Source organism: Rhizopus delemar, genomic scaffold, assembly GCF_000149305.1.
Source record: "Rhizopus delemar RA 99-880 supercont3.5 genomic scaffold, whole genome shotgun sequence".
NCBI classification, from domain to species: Eukaryota; Fungi; Mucoromycota; class Mucoromycetes; order Mucorales; family Rhizopodaceae; genus Rhizopus; species Rhizopus delemar.
This window is the reverse complement of record NW_027137831.1, coordinates 2455847-2458280: the sequence shown is the minus strand read 5'-3', so window position 1 is coordinate 2458280 and position 2434 is coordinate 2455847. Positions and strand designations below refer to the sequence as shown.

General features: G+C 33.6%; 1 protein-coding gene across 1 annotated transcript; it reads left to right on the top strand.

Moving 5' to 3' along the window:
* Positions 1–291: 291 nt before the first annotated feature.
* On the top strand, positions 292–1253 carry RO3G_07694 (uncharacterized protein; the record flags this gene model as incomplete). The annotated part of the gene is made up of 4 exons (XM_067662284.1): positions 292–356; positions 519–789; positions 1089–1142; positions 1233–1253. 4 exons carry the CDS (start codon positions 292–294, stop codon positions 1251–1253), a joined length of 411 nt encoding a protein of 136 aa, XP_067518385.1.
* Positions 1254–2434: the final 1181 nt, after the last annotated feature.

Genomic DNA, 2434 nt, shown 5'->3' with positions numbered 1-2434 from the left:
ATAGAGCACTTCAAAAAGATAATCAATCCACAGGGCTCAAACGGAGTTTTAAAATTGCGCATTGATAATGATGAATATACATTCAAAGGGAACCAAGTATTTGGACAGCTGCTTTGAGGTTCTCCAGGTCAAACGATAAATAAGCTATCCTGATATAACCCCAGGGTTATCTGATTGATTGGGTTATGAATTAAGAACTCCTGCTGATTTGGGTAAGCACCTAAGGAAGATTTTGTGCTTGGAGAAGAGATGGAAGCTCTTAAAGATCGGGTGATCAAGATTCAAGACAAAATGGCAGAGGTCAGAAAAATAGCAAGGGAGAAGTCGGATGAAAATAAACTTAAAGCAAAGAAAAGGTACGATAAACGGGTGGTATATCGGAAAAGTTTTGAAGTTGGAGAGAAAGTCTTGTTGCGTGATACTACACCTTCAACAAAGTTATCAGATAAATGGTTGGGTCCGTATACGGTGTCGCAAGTGAATAAGAACGGGACATACTTATTAGTTGGCAAGAATAGTCTCAGGTTGAAACACGCTGTGAATGGGGATCGTTTGAAATTGTTTAATAATGATGTTAAACACATGGTGCCTGATGTGGTTGCTGCTGCTGCTACGGAGCAATTTAGAAGTTGGTTAAATACAAAGAAAAATCCAGCGTTTTTGGTGGAAACGCAATTAAAAGAGGAAGAAGAGTCTAGGGGGGGAGTACGTGATATGTGGCTAAATCCGTCTCTTCGTCCTGTATTTAATCACGTGTTTTGCGGCTCGGATTGTTGTTGTGCGGACCGGGTAATATTTTCTTATTGTTTGGTGCTTTTGTGGCTGTATTGGGAAATAGTGTCAAGTTACACAGATCGCCCCTTTAGCTCAGACGCGAAAGATATTAGAGTTCCCGTAAGACAAGTTAGATATGAAGATTCTATGGTGTCTAAATATATACAAGATCGAGAACTCAATTGTTCTAGAAGAACAAGAAGTAACGGAATGTCAAAAAGAGTTTTATTATAAATAGTGTTGATGTGATAATAATAAACGAGATACAGTCTTCTTCCCTTTTTTTTTATATACTTACTTTACGCTTTTAAAAGTCTTACTGCCTAAAGAGGTTCCCATACTATCAATTGAAAGTCGTATTATTCAAGGTAAACATAGTTGGGGAAAACACACATATCATCTCTGTCGTGCTTGAGAGAGGGCCAACCAATAGTAGTTTGTTATAAATGTTTTAAAAGATATTTGAACTTGAAAGATAATGTTTATTTTCTTAAAATAATAACGAGTATTTATATGTTTTCATAATGGTCTGATGACTTCCTAAAATAATCATATTGCTGCGGTTCATTGCTGCGGTTCATTGCTGCGGTTAAGTTGTCATGGTTACTTGTACAACGGTCTCTGTTCTTTGTCAATGAGCGCGTGATATTCTTTGAGCCATGTACAAGACGCAACTTCAAGACATTTAATGGCGCTTTCCTTTTTAAGGTTCCAGAAGATCTTTGGCGTGGAGTTGGAACAAATCTACGTTTTGCTACGACATCTCTGATATGTGCTATGTTGGTCAGGACCGCCTCTTTTTTCCAAATGAACACTGCAAATAATCGTTCCAATTGGATAAAGCATATCGCAAGATTGAACATTTTTTGGTTAACAGATATTTATGGGTTTTGGAGAAAAGATGTAACTTTCGTTGTATTGGTCATTTTTGAATTTTGAAAAAAGATTTAGGTGCGAAAAAAATAAAGAAATTTAATGATATTTTTGTTTTTTTTGTAGGGTAAGTATTCATAAAGTTATTCATGTTTTAAAAAAGTGTCTGTTTTTTTTACAGATGATCTTTTTTTGGTAAGCCTGTTCCCCTCTACTGTTGAAAGACCGATGTCTTCTTTTTTTATTTTTGAGGGCAAAATGCGGAAATCAAAAGCATTTTGCGATTATTTTGTTCAGAAGAATACATATTAGGAAGGTGGTTTGTGATTTTTAGCTTAGATCATTACAAACGTGTTACAAAACGTAATAAAATAGTCGTGTTTGGGAAAAAAATGACCTGGTAAAAAAAGACTAAGTTAAAAAAAAAGACTAAGTTAAAAAAAAAGACGAAGTTAAAAAAAAAGAAAAGAAAAGAGTATAGCTATAAAAAGTTCATTGTTCAAATGAAAACAATAATCTAACAACAAATACACTTTATAGAAATGCAAATGCTATTACATTATAAAAAAAGAATACGTGTATATTCTAAAAGAATAAAAAATAAAGAAGCTCTGCTAACATTTTGTTACAAGGCAGTTATAATTAACAAATACATACAAAACACTTTTGTTTATCAAGTAAATAGATTGCTTTATTATTTTTTATGACAAATAATATAAAAGAATATATGTTTTTTAAGCTTATACTAGTTCATTACTTACTTTATGTTTGCACATGGGTGTAATTT